The following is a 22,257-nucleotide window of genomic DNA, read 5'->3' on the forward strand; positions in this document are numbered from 1 at the left end:
TAGTGGTGCTATTCTAACAGAATGTTCTTTCTCTTCTTTTTTTCTCGTAGAGAAAACAACATGTTTGACACTGACTCCCGTAGAACCATCTGAGATTTTCTTTAGCCCCACTACAGAAGAGTCTCTATCTTCTGAATTTACAGACACCTCCACCACTCCAAGCCTGCCTAGCAGTAATAGCTCCAGTAAGACTTTGGATTTAAATGCCTGGCCTGAGAACTTCATAGTTCCATGGAACCAAATGCCTGCTGGTATCAAGACCGCCATTGCACAGGGGAAACGTCCAACTGCTAAAGACCGCAGGGAAATGGTACGAATCATCATAAATGAAATGAGGCTGACTGAATTAAATCCGTCAAAATCTCAGTGCCTGACAGTGGCCAAGATGATTGTAAAGCAGCATCCTGGAAGCTTTGCTGATGTCATGAGAGATGGCACTGTAATTGGAAGTGGCTATGGATCCCTCTTGAGTCAACTAAAAACACGAGTAGAACATGTTAATCGTGGAAGTGTTCTCTCAAGACGAAGGATGCTGAAACGGGTTCCAAATTCAGCTGCAGACATGCCTAGAGGACCAGTTGACCAATATGGTTGCGTGAGATGGCAGCCTGACTGTCCACAAGGAGAAACTGAAGAGAGCCTCAAAGAGAAGCAGAGTGAAATGAAAGACCTATACCGTGTTGAGGGTCCAGCTGGTGCAGACAGGGGATATTTGAGTAAGTTAATGGAAACAACCTACTTCCTTCAAAGAAAAGCCATCAATGCCAGCCCACCTCCTTCAATTGCTGAGCTGAAAAATGAGTGGCCCTATCTTTTCACACCGAAAGAGCTGTACAGCCATTTCAAATTATTCACAGACATTGTTGTCCTGGATAAGATGGACGAAGCTATGGAAAAAAAGGGGAAGCTGATTATTCAGTTTTTCGAACAGAAGCCAGCAGGGACTAATGCAGATGAGGTGAAGCGGATCCTAGGGATGTACAATAGAGAAGAAAAGTGCGATCCATGGCCAGTCATAATTCTCCTGCTTATGGCACACTTTAAAGAAACATCCGAGGGACTCTTTCTGCAGGCAGATGCAAGTGTGATATTATTATTATTATATTATGAAGCTTTCAAAATTGATATGACATAATTATATAACATAATTGGTATAAAAAATTACTGTACATTTGAATCCATTTTTCTTTGTCTTTTAGGTGTTGGCAACAGCAACAGATGTTGAGAAAACACTTCAGCTTCCTGACTCTCCAAGACTAATTGTCTTAGGTAGTCTATTTTTTGTAATGAGTTGTAAAGCATTGCAAAGACAGAGGCTATGAAGGACACACATTAGTTTAACGTGGATATGTTTATGTGGAAGGCAACAGATATTTTTTGCATATAAACCATTTGTTTATGCTTAGGTGAATTGCTCACAGCAAGTGTTTGGATGCTGAGCATCGAGGGTCAGGTGGTTGTGCCTCCACATCCCAACTTCGTGGCTGGAATGGCAGCTTTGTTTTCTACCTACTACAACTTTAATCTGGTGTACCAGGAGCAAGCATCTTGCACACTGGAGTTCATTCAAAGGTAACTATGTGCTTTAAGTAGAATGCGGTTGATCATTATTTTGTAAAGTTTGCTATTATGAGTAACAGAGATTTGATTTTGCTTTAAGTGTACTTACAGGAAATCCCTTTAACACGATTTTTAGTTGATAAATAGGGTTAAGTTATCAGTTATTTACCCAAATGCTTTATATCATTGCAGAACCAATTCATTGTAACATTCAAACATTGACAATAAAGATCTATTTGATTTTATATTTTGAAAAGTATATAATCAAATAGATCTTTAGATTTTTGAAAAGCATTGGGGTAAACTGAGCATTTAGGTAAATAAACTGCTTTGTTAGTTTGAAAAAAAAACACTCTTTTGCACTCTTTTGTAGAGCAGTTAAGGCACTTTTTCATAAAGTTTATTTTCATGTGATTTTTGTGATTTCAGATGCTTCATTGGACTGAACCCCTCCAGTGGGACCAAGACAACAAAGGTGTTAAGCCATAAAAGCGGGAAGGTACAGGAGAAAAAGAACAACTGCGTTAACCCTCACGTCTCCTCTCTACTCAAGCGACTGATTGATTTTGAATGGCTTCAATTGTAAGTCTCAAATGACTTCCTTACAATATGAATGGCCATTGTTCTAATGGTAAAACTAGTATTTCATCATTATTTTGTTGTTGAACAGTTTTTGTCATCAAGTTCCTGATTTGAAATTGGGTCTTTAACCCTCATGTTGTCTTCTGACAAATTTGAAGTTTCTATTGCAGAAATGTTGGTTTATTACAACCTAATTGCTCAAAGTAATGCAGATGGTTCCCCAAAATGCTCTTCACAAGTCAAATTAAAAATCAGTTCACTAAATTATTGACTTTTAGGTGTTTTACTCATGTTATAGCATTATTCTGAATTTTATTGAATGTTAAGAAAATGAATAGAATATGCTGTTAAAAAAGACCTTTTGAAAATGTACAGTAATGTAACACTGTATTGCGTTTTAATAATAAAATTGTATGATATTGCATCTTTGACTATGGTTTTATTTGACAGTTGAAGAGAATCTGATGCATGATGTTTGGATTAAAAACAAGCCTGGTCTTATTTAAAACACTTTACAATAGGCATCAGCAAAGATGCAAATTTAAAAAAACAAAATGAACTATTTATTTTTTACAACAACATAATGTATTGTAAAATATTTACAGATCTTTGCTGGTAACTTGAGTTGGCAGCAAAAAGATGTAATTATTTCAAAACACAATATATTGTTGTAAAAAAGATTCTACAATAACATATTGTATTGTGAGGAATTTACAGATATTACCTGGCAACTCTAGTTGCCAGGTAATATCTGTAATTTGAAAAGAAAACAAGATAATGTTGTAAACTAAATTACAATAAAGTGTTGTTTTAATATAAAAACCTAATACTTAGCTGTAATTTATGTACAACAATAACCTGTAAACGAAATCCAGTATTATACTGTAATTTATTTTTACAGTTATTAAAAGCAAATTCACAAGACTTTACAAGATTTTACTGGCAACTTTTTTGCCAGGTACTTACTGTAAAATCTACAGGCAAATTCGTTACAGTGTATGATACAATTTGTCTAATGTTGCAATACTAGTGTAATAGGCGTAAGTAAGTCATGTTTGTGTTAGAGTGATCTAATAAATGTTGCGGTATATTAAGTTATTAAAATACGGTGTCGGGCATAAACACTAGGGGCGCTGCGACGTGTTTGCAAAGAGCACCTTTCTCGTTTAGTAGACGCCATTTTGTCCTTATCTTCAAGACGGTAAGATATGGTTGTTGTTTCGGTTGCGTTATGTTATTAATTCGTGTCGAATAATTGATCATGGATAATATTTCGGAATTATTTCAAGTATTTTATATCTAAAAGATGTGTTTCTATGGTTATTTTTGCAAATTAGCTCATAAAAGAGTTGTTTGTACTTGAATATGAGTCCTATTTTTACTCCTTGCGTTATTCATAAAGCATTACGCCGCTGTATATATTTGTAGTAGTTTGAGAAATCATCATTTATAAAAACAGAACACACAATGCTATACATTATGTGTGCATATTCCATCGTGATGTAAATATTTTTAGTGTTTAGGTTGTCAGTTGTGCGAATGCATTTGTTTTTCTTACTCGTGTATAGAGGGTTTTCACGACGTGTCATCAGGGCGGAAGACTCCATATTGGAGGCACTCCGTATCACAACAGAGCACAGGCCCTGATGTATATCCCGAACGTCGTCAAGGAAAATGGTTAATTATTGCCGTGTTTGAGGTTGTGCCAATAAGACAGATTGAGTAAAACATTTGGAATATTATCGACTTGCAAAAGTTATTAAAAACCAGGGAAAGGCATGCAAGAAGTTATCAGAGGAGGCGCTTGTGGTTGGCAAAGCTCAGGAAAAAGAGTAGTATTGTATTAGAAATATGATTGAAGTACATAAAGTATAAAACAAGTATGCTTTTAGTGGTTTTGCTTTATTTAAAGAGTATTTAATATGTACATACTTTTAGTGTTTGCACAAAATGTACTTAAACACAACAAAAATTTGCACTGCAATGCCTTAATGCCAGTTTGCTTAATTGCTCATAACAAATTTTCTATTGTAATGATAATAATATTTTTAATAGTAAAATGGTAAAAACAATTATCGCTTCCATTGTTTTACTGTGTGCTTATTTGACTGTAAAGCACTTTGGTAGGACACTGACTATTTTAAATTTGCTATATAAAGAAAGCTGACATTGACACATGGGCTCGGCATGAAAACCAGGTAGTTGACTATCGGGATATGCAACTGAAGGAAGAATCGCCGGGTTGTTACTGGTCCAAGAAGAGGGAGCTAACTCGTAGGGATCTGCCCCGCCTATAAATTGTTATTTCTCGAAATATCGTGCCTTTTCTTGTGGTCCAGGTCCTTCCCTATATGCCTTTGCATCTTGGACGTGTTTTCGGTTGTTTAGACATGTGTAAATTCACTTAAAGTATTCAAAGCGCACAATACTCCATTGTACTCAGTTCAGTTCTTTACAGCGAGTGCCTCCACAATGGCCGCGCATCCGGGTTACCGCCCAGATCGTGAAATCGGTCAAAACCCTCTATAGCCTAAATCTTATTGGTTTCGTGGTTTTATATTGTGGGTGTCATAATGAAGATTTAATGCAGCTATAGTATGATCTTGACCATGACAGTAGCATTTTAGGAACCGAAGTATAGGTAATTTTTTTGTTGATGTGTAAATAATTACATCTAAACAAACCATATGATGTCCGGCTTTGTTACCTTGCAGAAATATAAAAAAGAGCTGAAAATAAACTACAATTTGCAATCCAATCGCTTGTTCCCACGAGGAGCGAAGTTATGAATATGCATGTATCCTGCTGCCCATTGGAACATGTTTTTCACATGAATCAAATTTATCACAACACTGGTCGGGCTCTTTTCACTGTTGCACAGTGTTGGAGGTGTATCCACCTGTTTCTTGATGTAAATGCGGGTGCTGCCATCTTTGTGCATTCCGGTTTATGACTTCCGGTGAGCCAATAAAGCTAATGGTAGTCTATTGCGTAGGACACAAGTGTTCCGTTTTGACTGGCTGTTAAATGTTTATTATTAAATCCAATAAGACCAACATAATTTGTGCAGTTAGGGTTTGCCATTATAGCTAATACAAACGCAGTAAATCTCAACAAAACATTTGTTTTAACCCCATGCACAAGAGCTGAATGTGTATGTGACGCACATGCACTCATGATTTGTATTTACAAATCTATCCAGTAAAACTTTTCATAGAAACTACGTGTAAACAATAAATACAATAATTATTTAAAAACAACTAATATTATGCTGATAAAAATTTGCTGATTTAGCTTATTTATTTATTCTGCAACTATATATTAATACAAATGTAATTATAGTACAGAATATATACAATATATTTAATCTGCTTAGTTAAAGGTGCAATAAGCGAATTCACATGTTATAGGCCATAAAACATTTTTTGTTTCATACAGTAAACATCTAGCTGCCTGCCCTCTAAACGCACTGTAAAAAAATGTGGTCCCTGCAGAAAGCCCAGGCTTTACAAACTGCATCAAAAACAATCAAACCTACCACCACGAAAGATAACAAAGTGTTCCAGCCAATAAATGACAAGAAGGATTTGTGAGTGGGGGTTGGGTGCATTCATGACTCGTTCAGAAAGCATGGAAGGGATAGGGAGGGAAGGAGTTAGCTATCCTCCGTTTAGTTTGACAACACTTCGAACGTCAACAGGAAGGGAAGTCACACAGATTAGCTTAAAGGGCCTTTAATGTTTATAATAGTTCATAATTTGTTTCGGCATACTTTCGTTATGTTTTAAATCAAAAAGCAAATACTTTAAAAAGTAAGCAAATAATTTCATAAGGTAATGTCTCCACCTGCGTAAGAATCGATGTAATAATATTTTCATAAAGTAAAAACAATACTCAATACATGGAGTAGTTTAATATGTTTATTAGGGTTTGTTCAAATAACTTACAATGTGTTGATTGAAAAAGATACTGCTGACTGTGTCAGACCAGGAGAAGCTCAACGTGTTGCAAATTGCCATAAACAAGTCCTGGTACATGATACTGGTATGTCTCTGCTTTTATATTTGTGCATTGTAGACCCATCACCTCCAATCAACAACAAGAAATGATTGAATGTATCTTCATGTATTAAGCCACTTCTTAATTTCATTTTCACACTGGTTCTTACATGGCAGGTGTAGTAAATATAAACTGTTTAAATCCATGTTTTATGTGTGCTCCCAATACGCCCCTCTATCGGCTGGCTATTAAAACGGAAATATCAGATCGGAAAGGAAATACGTCACATCACTTACTTCCGTGTTCGAGAAACAGGTGGATATCTGCCTAATTTTCAGGAGTTCCTGTCAAGTGACAAGTTGGCAAATCCACGTTCATTATCAGCATTTGCGCAGCTTGTCAGTTAACAGCAGCTCTGTGTAGTGAGAGCTGCTCAATGTAAAATCATGCACATGATGGAATATATTGCTGATTGGAGAAAAGGTTTTACTGACGAGATGCGCATTAATGATCGGCCAATCTTTATCGTGCACTCCTAGTATATTGTAGTAATATTATTTAAAGAGTAACTAAACCCTAAACCAACTTTTTTTAGTTAACGATATGTAAGAATGATGCTTTATCAGTGCTGTTCATTGATTTTAGTAAGTTTTTTGACATTTTGATATAAAGTGTTTCAATAATACAATATATGGTGTAAAAACGTCTCAGTGCTGCCCTCTTCAGGTTAAACGGTGGCTACTGCAGTTGAATTTTCCTATTGGATGTTGGGTCCAAAAAATGACTCGTGACGTAAGCAGGTTCAAGCTCACCACGCCCTTGTTACGATCTCACCACACACTTAGTTCGTCCCCTCTATCTCTGTTGGGATCTGCCCACTTTTCTTGCATTTCATTTCAATATTCAAATATTGCCAGTGGGCGGAGTCAGGCTCTAACCAGGGGTTTAGTTACTCTCTAAATATAACATCCTTGCTAAAAACACAAAAGACATCATCACATAAATTCTATTGGTTTTATTAGGAATTTTATTGGTTCTAATGGAATATGGCCCAAAACACACTACAGTGTATTGGTTTTTATTGGTCTCTGGTATGTATTGGTTCTAATGGAAGATGTATTGGTTCTAATGGAATATAGCCCAAAACACAATACAGTGTAGTGGTTTTAATGGTAAAAGCTAATGGTATCTATTGATATATTAATGGAAACCATTATAATTTTCTGTAATGGTTTTATTGTTTTTTTCAGCAGGGATGATGTGTAACATTTCATCATGGTAGAAATGTATTTATGATTAGGTGTGTTAGCTATTCTAGTTATGGTCAAGTATCATGCGTGTCTTAAATTACATTAATGGTGCTTGTTAATAGAATTCAGTGGTGTATTGTTTTCAGTGTTATTGTAAATAAGTATGATGACATTGTTGTATTATGTTTTTGGTTTTGCTTCATTAGTGTATGGAAACAATTCTTTACAAAATATCATTTGTAATTTTATCTATTTGTTAATTGTATATAGAGTATATAATATACAGTCGTGCTCAAAATTATTCATACCCTTTGTAAATATGACCAAAGGCGGCGGTGAAAACAAATCTGCATTTTTAATACTTTTGATCTTTTACTTAAAAAATCTACAAAAATCCAACCTTTCATTGGAGAATAATAATTTATAATGGGGGAAGATCTCATTATGAGATAAATATTTTTCTCTAATACACACTGCTCACAATTAATCATACCCTTTTATTCAATTATTTTTGCAACCTCCTTTTCCCAATAGAACAGCTCTGAGTTTTCACCTATAATGCCTGATGAGTTTGGAGAACACCTGACAAGAGATCAGAGACCATTCCTTCATGCAGAATCTCTCCAGATCCTTCAGATTCCAGCTCCATGTTGGTGCTTTTTCTCTTCAATCCATCCCACTCATTTTCTTTAGGGTTCAGGTCAGGGGACTAGGATTGTCATGGCAGAAGCTTAGTTTTGTGCTTAGTGACTCATTTTTGTGTTAGTTTTGATGTTTGTTTTGGATCATTGCCCTGAAAGAAGATCAAACCATGGCCCTGTATATGATTTCTAACAGGGACAGTTAGTTTTTGATTTTTTTGATCTCTGATCAAGATGTCCAGGACCTCCAGCAGAGAAATAGGCACACAACATTAAAGATACAGCAGTATATTTTATTGTACACATGGAGTAAGTTTTACCCTGTGTGCATCAAGCTAATGTTCAGTGTTTGCTGCTTATAAAGCATTTTTTGTTTCAATCTGACTATAGAAACCATCCCGTTTAAAGTTCCAGTAGTGTCAGTTATTTTTCAAATGTTCTATGTTGAGATGAAACAAAAAAATTGCTTTTTTTTAGCAGCAAACACTCAACATTAGTTTGGTGCACACAGGGGTAAAAAGTACACTATGTGTAAAATGAAATATACTGCTGTATCTTTAATGTTGTGTGTCTATTCTTCTGCTGGAGGTCCTGGACATCTTGATCAGTAACATGGTATCATGGGTTCTATCAAATACCAACAGATAAAAAAATCAAAACCTGAGTGTCCCTGTTAGTAATCATATATAGGGCCATGGTTGGATCTTCCTTCAGGGCATTGATTCAAAACTAACACAAAAATGAGTCAATGAGCACGAAAGGAAGCTTCTGCCATGACAAGCCCAGTCACCTGACCTGAACTCTAAAGAAAATGAGTGGGTTAAACTGAAGAGAAGAAGCACCAACATGCAGCTGGAATCTGAAGGATCTGGAGAGATTCTGCATGAAGGAATGGTCTCTGATCTCTTGTCAGGTGTTCTCCAAACTCATCAGGCATTATAGGTGAAGACTCAGAGCTGTTCTATTGGGAAAAGGAGGTTGCAAAAAGAATTGAATAAAAAGGTATGATTAATTGTGAGCAGTGTGTATTAGAGAAAAATATTTCTCTCATAATGAGATTTTCCCACATTATAAATTATTATTCTCCAATGAAAGGTTGGATTTTTGTAGATTTTTTAAGTAAAAGATCAAAATAATTAACGATGCAGATTTATTTTCACAGCCTTCGTTGGTCATATTTACAAAGGGTATGAATAATTTTGAGCATGACTGTATGTTATTTAATTAATTTCATAAGATGCTGACATCTAACTCGTTTTAAGCAATGTCAAGAATTTGGTAGGAAACACTAAATAAGTTTAGACTGTATAAGGCAATGGTGAGATACATTATTAAGATGTTTCAATTAGTGTAATGCAGTACTAAATTATCTGACTAAATTATGTTTGTGTTTTTTGTTGTTGTTGTTGTGGAAATGTGAAACGACTGGAGCAGTGCTGAGGTAAGTTACATTTTATGTGTTTTATGTATGGATGTGCATTTATGTGATTTTTTTGTTCATTTCGATTAATACATACGTCTGAAGAATGAGCAATTGTCATGGTAAAAATGAAAATATTTTTATTAAAAACACTAAAATAAAACTTAATTTTAAAGAAACTATGACAGAACAATGAACACATACTAGATAATTAATTAATTAAATGTTTTTAATAGAGCCCAACCGATATACTTTTTTTTGGGCTGATGCAGATACAGATATTAAGGAGTAAAAAAGACCGATTACTATATATCGGCTGATTTTCTTTGTATATATTATAGTACAGTAAACTTATAGTACAGTATATTATACTACAGTACATAGAATACACTATATACATTAACAGAATATCCTAATATATATAAATAAATAATTTTTTTGCAATTATCACTCACAAATGTCATGATCAAACACTTAAAATGACGTAACAAACATATGTAATATGTATTTAATAATTGAACAAAAAACTTTTTTTATCCAAAATGAGTCTGATATTAGTGCACAACAGTAAACTTGACTTATTATAAATAATTTCATAACAAGAAACAGAACAAAATACATAGACTATTACTTCATTGGCAGTTTTGACGAGAATAACGTTTTGGACTTATTGTGGAATGAAAAGAGAAACTTATGAAGTATTCATTTATTTGCTTAAAAGTTAGTTATTTACCTCACTAATTAATTAGCAACGTACCGTTAAAAAGACAATGCTTGACTGACAACTTCGGTCCTGGAGGGCCGGTGTCCTGCAGAGTTTAGCTCCAACTAGCCTCAGCACACCTGCCTAAAATTTTTATTATGCCTAGTTAGACCTTAATTGGCTGCTTCAGGTGTGTTTAATTATGGTTGGAGCTAAACTCTGCAAGACACCGGCCCTCCAGGACCGAAGTTGCCCATCCCTGATGTAGGCTAATGTTTAATGTACGTTACGTAGGGCACAACATTTTTATAACACAAACCCACAGTGTTTGGCGCAGACTAGAGACTTTTATAAAACGAAAGTGTCTGCTCTCCGCCTTTTATTTAGCGAGGATGTAAAGTTGTGTGAGCTTGAAATGAGCATGTTCAGTAACAACACAAGCAGCTGTAATCTTACATACTGTAATTTGTGCGTGACTGCGCGTCAGTTTAAAGGTGTCAGTTTTCCGCCTCATGTTATTTCTCCCCCTTCCTTTTTAACAACTCGCAAATGGCCAAAAGAAATGGATTAAAAACACCAAATGTAAACGGTAATGTGTCTCTCTGGTCCGCCTAAAATCCAATCCACCATTGATGTCTTAAAACCAGGTGTAAATGTTGTGAAGACATTGCGTGTCTGCCGCCACCTGAACTGAGGGACCACTGACTGAAGTAAAGGGGAGTTGGCTGGTATCACTATCAGTGTTGGGGGTAACGCATTACAAGTAATGCGTATTATGTAATAATATTACTTTTCTGAAGTAACGAGTGAAGTAACGCATTACTTTATAAATGTACACATTAATCTTTGAGTTACTTTTTAAAAAAGTAATGCTAGTTACTTTTCAGTTTAATTAATTCAATTTAAAAATAAAATAATATACTGAATTGAACTGAACATATTAATGTAGAATTAGCAGGAACAGTTTGAGTCAGAAACGGAGATGGCAGGCCAGAGCATGACATTTATGCGATCATAAAAAACACCTGCAAGGCCTGAAAGAGCTCAAACCTCAGCTAACTAAGAAAAAGTAACGCAAAAGTAACTTAAAAGCAGAGGTGGGTAGTAACGAATTACATTTACTTCGTTACATGTACTTGAGTACATTTTTTGTGTAACTAGTACTTTTAGAGTAAATTTAAGAATAGGTACTTTTTACTCTTACTCAAGTACATTTCTAGTGAAAAAACTATACTTTTACTTCGCTACATTCGGCAGCGTTACTGCGCTACTTTCAAATGGTAATAATTAATGAATATATATATTTTTTTAAAGTTTATAGGGCGTGTTTCGAAAGGTTTGCGAGACAGGCTGCGACGTCACCATTTAGCACGCGCGACCGCGCGGTCACCCTTTAGCGCGCGCAACCGCGCGTAGATGATAAGAGAAGCAGATGTATGAGGGCGCGTGTGCTTTGTGCGAGATATCGAAGGCAGATCATGCATGGCGGCTTCAAGTTCGGTCTATGTTTTCACTCCAAGAGGTCAAAAAGAATAGTTTCATGATGCGATGCATGCTTTGTTCAATGAACGAGCTGACATCTCAGCTTACAGGAATTCAAGATCCAACCTGAAGTAATTAGTGTCAGTATTGTCTTTTTGAACACTATTAATGGTCATTTCACACACTGTCCGAGTTTTTCCATATGCACTCTTGTGCAAGCGATGACAAACCCTAGTGTAAGTTAAACCATACAAACAGCACGTTCATCTGCACATTTCCGTATAATTTCCCCACAACTAAACAAACTGAACAGCAAAATGGAAGGACGTCTTGCATTTATAAACAAATCCGGACACCTCACTAATGTGTAGAAAATACATTCAAATAAAAACGGGATTGTATTTTATTTAAATCCTTCCTAAAGAATGAATGAAAAAAAATAAAAGAATAAAGTATGTTTTTAAAGAAACATGTATTATATATTATAATAAATGTAGAGTTGATTTGCACAAACAGATAAGTTCCATATGAAATTCTAAAATGATAATTTTTATTAAGCTCCTGTTAATGTTCAGTAATTGCACTTTAATGGCAATGAAAATAACCTATTCATATAAAAACATGATAACAAACAGACACACACGTTCTTTTTTGTTTACTGTTTGCATGTTTAAAGGCAGATGCTGACAAGTTTGTGTTGTGAACATGAAATAAATACAGAGTTAACCGTCAGAAAAGTGTGTTTGAGATTTTTTCTCAAATGACACGTTATGTGATAATGTACCCATTGCAGGACTGAGATAGGCTGCTTTACTTGTTTATAAGCAGAACAATGAGACTTTTAAGGAGAGGTTTGTGAAAACCCTCCAAGTAGTCTGAAATTCAGTGCTTTTGCGCTACTTCTCTATCAGATCGGAAGTAACGAGTAACTAACTACTTGAGTAGTTTTTTCATCTAATACTTTTTTACTCTTACTCAAGTAAATAATTAGATTGATACTTTTACTTTTACTTGAGTACATTTTTGTATAAGTACTTGTACTTTTACTTGAGTACAGATTTTGGGTACTCTACCCACCTCTGCTTAAAAGTAACGTAAGCTTTACTTTCCATGAAAAGTAACTAACGCAATTAGTTACTTTTTTGGAGAGTAACTTAATATTGTAATGCATTACTTTTAAAAGTAACTTTCCCCAAAATTGGTCACTACACAGTGACCTGGGTCACCAGTACCAAACCAGTGCAGCGCGCTGTGCTGGACAAACAAGTACTTACTAGAGCACGACCGATATGGATTTTTGGGGCCCAATGCCGATATTAACTCGAAAAAAGCAGATTTATAAGCTGATATTTTGAAAATAAACTGGATATTAGACCCATTTCCTATAAATTGCACATACACAATATTCGGTAGCACTTTATTTTACAGTACGTGTACTTACCTTGTACATATATGGTAAATAAGTTGTACTTACCGACAGATGTGTGGTACTAATGCTGCCTTCACGTGCTATCGTAATTATGGTAAATACCAAAATCCCACTTGGAAAATGCACATGAACACCCCTCATGTGGTATTTTCCACTGGGCAACTCGTAAAATATTTTGATGCCCGAGTTGCCGAGATGACATTACCTTTGACCTTTTCAAAATGGCGGAGAGCAGCAGCAACGTTGTGAATGATTGAATGACAACAAAAGCAATGGTAAATACCAGTTCACAAATGGAAAATGCACTTGAACGCAGCAAACTGGTAAATTCTAGTTCACAAATGGAAAATGCACTTGAACACAACATGCTGGTACATACCAGTTCACAAATGGAAAATATCATCTTTCCCATAGCACGTGAAGGCAGCATTACTTTTAGGTATCCACGTGGTAATAAACTGGTATCATTACTGTACTTACCAGTGGTACATACTTGGTAGTTATTATGTAACTCTAGATAAGAACTGGTTAATTACAGATACATACTTATAGTGTAGGTATACTTAACAAACGACAAATGTTTTTATTAGAAAAAAAATACTGTGAGATCATTTTGTGTGTATGTGCCCTGTCAAGAACAAAAAGATTTTATGTTGGCTTACTTTTTTAACGTGTCTCTTTGTATGTGCACTACTGAGGGCACTTAAACGCGTGCACACACACCGGAGGGTGAATTCCAAACAGCGCTTCAGAAAGAAGATGCAGCATAAACAGTCGCTTCAAATGAAATGTTACGTAGTTTTTCATTGCTCTATTCAGCAAATGTATGTTAATGGTCTACAGTATGAGACAGAGTAGTGCAACACTCTCTATAGTTAGGGTTGCCACCTGTCCCGGTTTTACCGGGATTGTCCTTCTTTTTACTAACCTGTCCCGGGAAAATTATCAACTCTCCCGGGACACTGAATGTCCCGGTTTTCGAAAGCTATGTGAATATATTATTTAGCGCGCGCACGGCAGAGACGGAGACCTTGCGTCTGTGTATGTGTGTGCCTCAATAAGCGCATGTAAGACAGAGAGCATCCTGATTGGCCTGTTTCGGTAAATCACCCAATCAATTGTCAGTGTGGGCGGGCTTTATCTAGAAACAGGAGCGCCGTCAGCGCCCCAAAAGCGAAAATATAAGACACATTTTACGCCAGACTACACGAAAGTGTACCCCTGTCTTAAAAGAGTTAAAAGTAATAACAATCTTGCATGCTGTACAGTTTGTAACAATGACTTCAGCATTGCCCAGGGGGGTTAAAATGATTGTAAAATGAGGTGAGTTCATCAAGTTTAATTAAATTTTTCAGGCCGGCTAGTTGCTATTTAGACCTGTTTAAATGGAATATAAATAAAAAAGTTTACATTAATAGTATAAGGAGCTTATATAAATTGTAAAAGTGATTTACATATTTTAATATAATTAACAAATAATTGGGTAACACTTTACAATAAGGTTCATTAGTTAACATTAGTTTACTACATTAGTTAACATGAACTAATAATGAAATGCACTTATAAAGCTATTTTTTAATTCTTTGTTAAAGGTGCTCTAAGCGAATTGAAGCGTTTTAGACCATAAAACATTTTTTGTTACATACCGGAAACATCTCCTCACTATCTGCTTGCTGCCTGTCTCCTGATCAAACTGTAAAAAAACGCGATCTCTGTAGACAGCCCAGGCTTCACAAATGGCAATATCAACAAATGGCCAAACCTAGCCAGCACAAAACAAAAAAAAGTATTCCAGCCAATAAACGACAAGAAGGATTTGGGGGTGGGGGTTGGGCGCGTTCATGAAAGCACGGAAGGGAGGGGTAGGGGGAGGAGTTAGCTACGCTCTGTCTGTTTGAAAACAGTTCAAACATCAACAGGAAGTGACGTCGCACATTATTCGCTTAGAGCGCCTTTAATGTTAATAATACATCATTTAAATCTTGTTAACATAGTTAATGCACTGTGAATTAACATGAATAAACCATAAATAGCTGTATTTTTGTTAAGTAATGTAAACAAAGATTAACAAATACAGTAACACATGTACTGCTTATGGTTAGTTCATGTTAGTTAATACATTAACTATTGTTAACAAATAAGAATTGTAAAGTGTTGCCAATAATTGCATAGGTCTATAGAAATATTATGCTATGGGGGGGGGGGGTTAGGGGGCTTGTGAGCAAACCAATTGGTCGGGTCATCGATATGTCCCGGTTTTTTATCAGACAAGGGTGGCAACCCTATCTATAGTTCACACATGAGGAGTTCTGATCTTTGAAGAGAATTATGTCTGACTGGAATTGGACCGGACACATTTAACCGCATGTGCGTACAGAGATCTGCTCAATTTTTAGCCTTCTTGCGGTTAAATTGTTTTAAATCACTTGAATGTTAACATTTGCAAGCCTTAGAAACACATGCAAATGATAAACTTTCCCTATTTAAATTTGCACAATAATCCAAGAATCGCATGCAAGCAGAAACGTGGGTCGTGATCTGTACGGATCACGGATCAAGTGCAATCCATCACAGCACTATATGAACTAAATCTACAATCATTTCACATGACGAACGACAGACTCACCGTCAAAACAGTACATCTCATGCCGCCCGGGTGTAATGCTCTGCCACTGGCTGATAGTTTCTGTAGTGGATTTCTGGCGCTGTTGTCAACTGGGGAGTTGGAGACCTCCCTCTGGTGGGCAAACTATGCAACACTCTTTACATTATCATGTTTATTGGCTGTTATAAACACTGATGCTGATTTAAATGCAACTAGCTCATATCGGCTGATAATATTGGCCAGCCGATATGTCGGTTGGGCTCTATTTTGGACCTCTGATAGGATAATAAGTTTCAGCTTTAAAGCTGTGCCACAGGTTGAGTCAAACCTATGAGTCTGACACGCTATATGGATTTGTTGGGCATATCATTATGCACAATTGATCAAACTTTGAAGGAAGTTCAACCTCCTTGACTAATTCTAGAGTTAAGATGGGCTACCCAAAAAGACTCGGTTAACAAGAAAAACAACATACTAATTCAGCAGAATGTCTTATAAATTAGCCATAGAGATTCCCTAAGCTTGTCAGCAGTTAGTTAACTAATACTAAAGTTAGGTCGAAAAATGTATATAAAAAAAACGAAAAAACGAAAGACTTCTATCAAGTTTTTTTCGACATAGAGACCATTCTTACTAGGGCTGTGACGGTGGCAGTTTTTTACCACTGTGCTGGTAATTTCAAATTCACTGCGGTGGTTATAGGGTGTGTGTGTGTGTGTGTGTGTGTGTGTGTGTGTGTGGGTGGGTGGGTGTGGGTGGATGTTAGGGGGGTGCGTACGTGCATGCGCCTATGTGCACATTGATCCACATAGGTCTTAAAGATAATGCATACATATATTTTGAAATATAAAAATGTAAACGATGATCACATATACAGTTGCAGATAACAAACGTGCGTGTTCATAGGAGCCAAATTCTTTCTCCGCCGGTGGGTGCTGCTCGTCACAGCATCAAGCATTGCTTAAGTTACTTAGCAACAAAAAATGCGTTCTGATGGTGTACTAGTAGAGCAGATTAATACTTTTTTGCAAATTTGAGTGACCAAGAGAGAACAGCCGTTTCTCAATCAAGGCTGCAGCCTCCGGAGGTCGCATATGCAGGCTGTATAGGTCATCAGGCCTGGTTTATTATTTTCCGACATTTGCAAGGCAAAAGGATATTACAATAATGTATGATTAACAAAGAATAATATTCAACTTTAAGACAGTCTTGTTGACGTATGCAGCTTGGAAATGCGACCTCTGGAGGCAACAGTCTTCTGAATTGAAAAACGGCCAATATCTTGCCTCATCATTGTTCCATCCCAAGCCAGTGGGTCATCATCACTGATACCAGTTGCTTTCCCTTGCAAATAGCGCATTAACTCCGCGTCTGCTGGCTGTTTGCGTTTACACAAACTTGAAGACATCTCACTGGGCGAGATTGTACTTTATATTTTTCATAATTTGTGACATTCACACCACCGCAGGGCGCACTTCCCAACCACGGGACGCACTCCACCACCACGGTGGTGCGATGGTAATTACAGCTTTCCCAGCCCTAATTCTTACATCTCTCTTTGTATCTCTATCTCTGATCTATATAATGTGTAACGTCATGATCCTGTGCAAATGTGTATTCTTGAGGTTCTGAGTGAGATGTAGAGCTGTGTACCGATGTAGATTAACTAAGCACATAGTTACAAAAACGATCGACGCGTCGTTTAAATAAGCGGTAAAAACCCGGTCACACAATTTGTTTTTGTCGTGAGTGCCCCGCACGCACGAGCGTGAAGCCTATGATTGAAAACACGTCATTATTCGCTTTTCGTCAGTTCACACGTACCAGTGCAGAGCGTAATGTCTGATTCTGATCTTGTCTGAAACCTTGTGATCGGCCCGTGACATCCCAAACAATTATAATTAATTATTAGAATTAATGGTAATAGAAATGTATAGAAATGTAAACTGTTATTTACTAATGACACACTTTAGCAAAATATAGTAACTGTTTTTAAATAAAAAATGTTGTTTGTCAATATACTAATTGCCTAAAGAGTTTTGCACATTTGTGTGTGTGTATATGTATATTTTATTTATAATTTTATTTTATTTTTCAGAACACTTTCATCTAAGGTAAGCTATGTTACATGCATGGTTACAAGTATGGTTTTTGTGAAAAATACAAGCAATAAAAGGGTTCATATGGTCTTAGGGTTCATGCATATCCCTGTAAACTATTAAATTAGATTTTTAATATGTGAAATTATTTCATACTAATTTAAAGATTGTCTATCTATGCAATAATAACTAAATTAGTTTAGTTAATGATTCAGTGACCCATTTAATAAAGATCTTCACTTGTTCATTCCTGTATGAACCAGTTGTTTGAAAGTAGGTGGTATATATGTATAGTTCAAAACAGTGCCATCTGCTGTTTGTTTTAGTTTCATTTTAAAGTACTTTTTGAAAACCAATTAAAAATTATTACTTACTGAATAATAATTATAAAAATAAAAAATTTCATAGTATTATTTATGCAACAGTAAGTACAATATTAATATATCATTTTTATGTCGTCTGCTGCTTTTCTGTGACCTGTGCCTTGCTAAGATGGATTTTGTTGGTAATGATTCAATTTCATAGGTAATAGTTATAAATCATATTTTTATTGAATTTATTTGAAATAAAATTATAAGTGATTGAAGGCTGACATTGTAAGTTGACATAGGAGGTGACGCATAAGTTTAATGGGTTTATAAAAAATGTTAATATATAAGAAAAAAATAGCTAAAAATAAATTTAAGTTGGTAAACATTGCTTGTATATAAAAAGGTTTATTTATGATCTTGACTGTATTATATAATACGAATAATATTTGTGTTTTTATGTTATCTGTGCATTAGTGCTAAATAAACTGGTGGAAAAATGTTAATATATAAGAAAAAAATTGCTAAAAATAAATTTAAGTTGGTAAATATTGCTTGTATATAAAAAGGTTTGGCAATATTGTTATAAACCAAACTTTAAAAGTGTGAATAATTTTTTTGTCAATATTGCACACTCTAATTTATATATATTAACTAATTTTTTAGGTGCAAAGTAGGTATTTAAATTTGAGTTTCAAATATGTTCTGTATCAAAGTACAAGTTAAAATTGGGAATCCATTAATTTACAGTTTAAAAGCTATTATTGTTTAATTAAATCTAGTTAACACTGTACTAAACTAGTTTGTCTCTGATTTTTTTATGCAATTGCAGATGCCACGTGGAAGAGGTTTCCGCCGGTCCCAGGCAGCCAAGAGGAGAAATGCTGAGCGCTACTCACTTGGTTCATTTACACACTTGGATGAGGTTAAGCCTCCTCTTACAAAAAAGGCAGCTTCCCAGAGCTCTGTCAAAGAGAGCCCTAACAGTAATACTACTGATCAAAACTGCTTCAAGGCAGACAAATACTTCTAAAAACTGCTTCAAGGCAGGCAATACTTGTCAAAACTGCCTCAAGGCAGGCAATACTTGTCAAAACTGCCTCAAGGCAGGCAATACTTGTCATAACTGCATCAAGGCAGGCAAAACTTGTCATAACTGCATTAAAGCAGGCAATACTTGTCCAAAATCTGGGAAAAGTTTTCCAAAGTCTGATAATAAGTGCAATGATGCTGCTGCATGTTTTCATGTTGATAGGTCTGATTATTTTCCACAACAAGTGATACAAGGTTCCTTCCATCAGGGTGATGAGCGGTTTGGTTTCAACCGTAACAGACAGTGTGCAGTAAATAGCATCACGGCCGTAATGATGAGTGAACTGAAGAATGTGCTGACATGGACGACAGAGGACCTGAATGCTGTTCTAATGCAAGGAGATGAGCTGTACACATATATGCGACTGCAGGGGAAGATCAATGATGACACAGGCCGGGGACATGTTTCTGTTGCTGAATTGCCAACCGTGCACACACTGTACAGCACAATAATTTCAATAAACCGTGCTGAATCTTTCTCAGGTGTTATTGGTGTTGATGTGTATGACGAAGCTGTGCAAGATGTATGCATGCCCTTAGATGAAGCACTTCAGAGGACCCTGTTTCATGATGATGCATGTTTGTTAAATATTAAAGACTATATTTGTGCAGTTATAAAGGAAGGTGCAACATATGCTGTAGTTGATTCTCATTCTCGTAATAGTAAAGGTATGGTACAATATAACGGAGGTAGTATAGTAGTATACTGTGATGATATATTTGTGTTATTTAATCATGTTAATAATCTTGCAATGTCACTGAATGCTCAGGGAACCCCATTTGAAGTGACAGGTGTGAAAGCATCTGTAATTGGTAAGACTTCAACTGCTGAGACAAGTTCCTGTGAGTCTGGTCAACAAAGCAGCGTTTGTGAAGTTTAACCTAAAGCAACAGTTGACAAGAGTAAGTTTATTAAAAACTGTGGTAAACAAACTCTAGACAGACCAATAACACTGTGCAAACTGAATCAGATGTGCAAGGGATTCCAATAAGATGATTGAACTACAGGCTCAATCAAAACTTACACACGTGAGCAAATTGCATGATAATTTATCGATGGATGATGTCATTATTGTAGAAACGGTAAATACGGACTTCAATTTCAAACCTTTAACTTCCAAAGATCAGGACGCTTTGTGTACACGTTTACAACTGACTAATGAATACAATGGTGTACAAGGTAGAACTTTGTGTTCTTTAAGATTACCATGTAAAACAAAAAGCATCAAAGGAGATGGGAATTGTTTTTTTCGAGGAATTGCACACTCAGTATGTGGCAATGAAGAGAAACACCTTAAAATAAGACGTGCAGTTGTGAAACATCTTGAAGCTAACAGTTCTAAGTTTGTGAGGTATTTAAGAGAAGAGTACAGATCAGTAAAAGATTATGTGACGCAGTGTAAAATGTATTACTCTGGATCTTGGGCCACAGAAATTGACATTTTTTGTACGGCTGATTTGTTGAAAATAAATATATTCACCTTCAATAATGGCAGATGGAATGTGCATGCAACCACTGGTGAGTCATTTACAGATAATGCAATTTATCTGAACCACTGCAACAGTAATCACTATGAAGTTGTTACATGTGTTAAAAATGACAACAATGTTTGTGCAGTAGCATGCAAAAGTGTAGGAGATGATAATAGCATTAACACTAGAACTACCAAGGCAGTCATTTTGACCGTTTTAAAGATTTGCAATGTAATAACTTTGTTGAAATAAAACCCATATAACTACAGTTCCATGACTTTTCTTAAATTAATGTAAATTTTATTTTAACATTGTTATTTTATTAAAATTACAAAACACAAACGAGTTCTGAGTATTTCTACCTCTAATGGCCATAGCGGTCAATTTGACCGCACATATTACAGGCGTTTTATCTCCCCAGCGCTTTTTCCCACCGTTAAAGATGTGCGTAGCTGTTGCCTAGCAACCTTTCTCTGGCAGTTTTGTATGCTTTTGCTAAGCTTAAACTTAGCTTTACCGTCAAAATGGCAACAAGAAAGAAAATGACTGTCACTGAGGTTTTATCCTTGCTTGAGAACATTGAAGATGCAGAGTCTGATGGAGGAGCAGAGAGCGATGTCTCTTGGTCTCTTGAAAGTTCGGTCAAAATGTTTATTATCTGTCCTAATATAACAAAACTATTTATTCATTCTAGATTTCATTAGAGGCTGCATAAAATTGTTTCCGATTCGTGTGTCAATTTTTTCCGATAATGCTAAAGCATTGTAAACTCCAAAAGTCAAAATGTATTGAATAAAGACAGATGTAATCATTTCCAAAATTCACAATATGTTTTTATCTAACGAAATATTCTGCTTTATTTTATATTTGTTGACATTTAGACTTTCAAAAACAACATTTTAACTGCGGTGAAAAACTTTGATCTCCAGCTTGCTGGATGCAAACTGCGGAAAGCAAATTGCGGCATGCACTTTTGTGGGAGGTCTAGTCGCTCTTACACAATAATATCACAAATATATCATATTATGTATGCTTAAATTACCCCACATGTTTCATAAAACATGACCATAGAAGCTTTGAAGTAAATATAACATGACAAAAATGACATGCACTGCTGTCTGGTATGAACAGTCAAAATGACTGCTATTGGCAGTTCTAGTAGTTATAGAATTCCGGTAGTGCTAGTGTTAAACAATGTTTACGAAAAAGAAGGTCAAATGAACCAATTGAGCACATCAAAAAAATAAGAGAGAACGTGAAAGATACAATAGTGATAATGAATTCAGACAGAGAAAAATACATAACCAAAAATCTAAATATTCTGAAGATGATTTATACAGACAGACAGCCCCGCCGCTCCCATAACGCGCATCACGCGCTGTGCGTAGGGCATCACTTGCTGAGGGGGCACCGAAAATAATAGCCTAATGAAAAAAAATTATAATGCTGAAATTATTTCATTAGTCTATAGAAATATTATTAGGCCCTTTATATCCATGTATATGTTACAAAAAAAGGGGGAACGAGATAATTTAATGTCTAGAAAGTATGCCCCCAGCCTTTGATGGTCTGTGCCGGTTGATCGCGCGGGCGCCTGACGAAGTTTGACAGAGG

At 35.9% G+C, this 22,257-nt stretch overlaps 1 protein-coding gene across 1 annotated transcript; it reads left to right on the forward strand.

Moving 5' to 3' along the window:
• Positions 1-202: 202 nt before the first annotated feature.
• Positions 203-6,274, forward strand: LOC135734381 (uncharacterized; the record flags this gene model as incomplete). Its single annotated transcript, XM_065253255.1, has 5 exons — positions 203-1,078; positions 1,200-1,269; positions 1,407-1,572; positions 1,990-2,142; positions 6,220-6,274. Coding segments are annotated over 5 exons (1,320 nt in total), but the record flags the coding sequence as incomplete, so codon positions are not given.
• Between the last annotated feature and the right edge of the window lie 15,983 nt (positions 6,275-22,257).

Source organism: Paramisgurnus dabryanus, chromosome 7 (assembly GCF_030506205.2).
Source record: "Paramisgurnus dabryanus chromosome 7, PD_genome_1.1, whole genome shotgun sequence".
In the NCBI taxonomy this organism is placed as follows: Eukaryota; Metazoa; Chordata; class Actinopteri; order Cypriniformes; family Cobitidae; genus Paramisgurnus; species Paramisgurnus dabryanus.